This window comes from Phalaenopsis equestris, unplaced genomic scaffold, assembly GCF_001263595.1.
Source record: "Phalaenopsis equestris unplaced genomic scaffold, ASM126359v1 Scaffold000002, whole genome shotgun sequence".
NCBI lineage: Eukaryota > Viridiplantae > Streptophyta > Magnoliopsida > Asparagales > Orchidaceae > Phalaenopsis > Phalaenopsis equestris.
In genome coordinates, this window is record NW_018164444.1 from 9,158,166 (window position 1) to 9,161,163 (window position 2,998).

At 34.1% G+C, this 2,998-nt stretch overlaps 1 protein-coding gene across 1 annotated transcript in view; it reads left to right on the top strand.

Annotated features, from left to right (window-relative positions):
- The first annotated feature begins 2,513 nt into the window (after positions 1-2,513).
- The window catches only part of LOC110027477 (auxin-responsive protein IAA4-like), an 18,419-nt gene continuing 17,934 nt past the window's right edge, over positions 2,514-2,998 (top strand). The window contains exon 1 of the mRNA XM_020728968.1: positions 2,514-2,629. Coding sequence (XP_020584627.1) covers positions 2,514-2,629 — 116 coding nt within the window. The remainder of the gene's footprint in view (positions 2,630-2,998) is intronic.

Genomic DNA, 2,998 nt, shown 5'->3' on the forward strand with positions numbered 1-2,998 from the left:
CTCCTTTGAGAATGGCTGAAATGACATCTGTCATGTGGATAACATGGGGTGAGCAGGTTTGTTACGATTTTCTTCTGATGGAGCTTTCCCTTCTACGTGACTTCTTCTGGTGCTACAAACCCTTATAACTTTCTAGCCTTGATCAACTCCTCGATCGAGCTTATGAGGTGACGACGGTCCTCCGTTTTTTGCATGTGGTTCCCATGATAAGTATAATACCCTTTGGATGTCGGAAGAAATCTCTAGCTATCATCGAAATGGCTTTTTAGAAGTAGACTTTGTTTTAGATGACTTCAATTACTTTGACCATCGAGACTCCCAACAAAATATGTTAGGGGTTCTCATAAGTTGGAGGTGAAGACCAATATTTTTTCTTTGAATCACACCAAGGATCAAATTGTTTGGAAGGATAGAAAATAGGGGAAGAGAGAGAGGGATAAAGAGATGGATAGTAGAGCAACTTAGCTAAAAACCAAGGTTTGAGGATTGTCCTAATCAGGTTCTCCGAATGGGAGGATACAAATCTTGCTTACATTTAATACCTCTTATTATACGAGTAGCCTTTACAAAATGACATATACTTGTACAATTTCTAGATTTTTAGACGTATAAGTGTCTGATTTAGTCATATCCCATCTAAAGAATTGGGCACTTCGAGAAATCTTCTTCACATTGACCTCGTCAATATGATGACGAGATTTTATGTTTCTGACGATTCTTGTGCTTGGTCTCGCATAGTCGGCCTGTCGTGGTCAGCCTCTCATAATTAGTCTCTTGTGATCTATTATCATAGTCAGCCTCCGTTGGTTGACTTCTCGTATGAACTTGATCTCTTGATCTTTTGATCTCTTAAACTTATTTGCCCTGTCGACCTCCTACAAACGGGTTAAATGTAAACTATTTGGTCTCTGTTTGTTAGAGCAACCGCTTTTTGGCAGTACACTATTATTTTTAAGTAAAGGATGGATTAAGCACCTAGTTTAAAATTAAATTTGATTCAATAAACTCCAAATGTTAGGAGAAGCAATTTGCATCTCACCAAAAGAGAAAGATAAGTTAGGATTCCCATAACGGATCAATAAAATTTTAAATTGATTAATTTTGAAAATGACCCACTGAAAACTATTTTATCCAAACTAACCTCATTTTTGTGTTGTGCAAGCATTGGAAAGGCTCCTTCCCAATGCTTGCACAACACAACAAAAGTGTTATTTTGTAAAAAATTGTTTTCAATGGGTCATTTTCAAAATAAATCACCCAATATTTTTAGGAAATAAAATTGATCCGTGTCTGTCATCCTAATTTATCGTTATCTTGTGGTGGAAAAATTATTCCATACGGACACCGCATGCAGAGATACTTACAGTGTCTGATCTCCACTGTCGGTCACCACCGCAAATGTGTATTTCGGTGGAAAAATTATTCCATACGGACACCGCATGCAGAGATGCTTGCAGTGTCCGATCTCCACCGTCGGTCACCACCGCAAATGTGTATTTCGGTGGGCTCCACTTTCAATTTTTTCTTTTTCTTTTTTTTTAAAAATTAGATTGTGGATGTCTATGCAGATTTTTGAAGATTTATATACATAGCCCTCAATTCCTATGTATTTACACATCTAACAAATTTACAGATTTGATAAATTCTTAAGAAAAGCACTAGTTTTCTGCAAAACAAAAGTTCCGCCGTCTATGCAGATTTTTCAGCCTTATTATCGTGCGCCCACAACTTAAGGACAACAAAATCATAAACGTCATATTTTTACTTAATTATGTATCATAAATTCATAATCATATGATTCATTACTACAATTAAAAACCAACTCCTTATCATATAATTTGTCGATAAGCCGATTAAAAATAATCTGCCAATCATATGATTCATTACTACAATTAAAAACCAACTTCTTATCGTATAATTTGTCGATAAGCCAATTAAAAATAATCTACCGATAAGTAGTTATGTGTGATGGTTATTACAAATTTTTATTTTTTGAAAAAATCAGACTACTACTACTAGTAAGCTGCTACCGCACTTAGATAGATGTGGTGTGAAAATGTTATTTTTAGTGTTTTGAAAATGCATAAGTTGTCAAAACGTAATTTATACAAACAGCTCTCGTGCATTTTCAAAACGCCGCCTCACCAACACCAAATAAGCCGCCCCAAACCGATCCTAATTTTCGTAATAAATCATATGATTATGAATTTATGATACATAATTAAGTAGTTAATCTATTAAAACAATTCTATATATTTATTCATTTATTATACTCATTATTAATGCCTTAACATTTCCTTAAAACCATCCTTTCAAAACTCTGTCTTTATTTTTTCAATCAAATCAAGTTAGGCCTTGCCTTCCCTGCCTACCACGTGTCAATTACATCCCTTCCAAAAAAAATGGTATTTTTGTAAAATAATCTCTGTAAATTTATAAATTTCTTTTTTTTATTGGTATATATATATAATATATGGCCTTTAATAAGCCCACATCTCTCGTCGTTCATTGAAATGGAAGAACATGAAAATTCTTCCTCTTCCTCTTCCAATAGCAGCAGCCACCCTCTTCTTCCTTCTTCTTCTTCTTCTTCGTTCTGCAACAGGAAGGTTTTAAGCACAGATCTACGGCTAGGATTGAGCCCTTCATCTTCTTCATTTCAGGAAAATTTATATAATTGGAATTATTTTTCTTTTTAGTGTCATAATATTCAACTTTTGTTGTCCAGCAGTATGAAATTTTCTGCTTTAATATTTTAATTTTTATTTTATTTCTATGAAAGTTCCATTTCTCTTAGTCAAAGTTATCCTGTTTTCTATTTTTCATTGTTTTTTCTTAAAGTTTTAGAGGAATAAAGGCATTTACATACACACCACTAGGGGTGTAAGCAGAGTTTGTGTTTGTGTTTGGTTCGTTTGAAATTTAGTTTGTTTGAAATAAGCTTGTGTTCGAAATTATTTGTGAAGTCACTGTTCGCGTTCGTTTCTTAACGAACGAG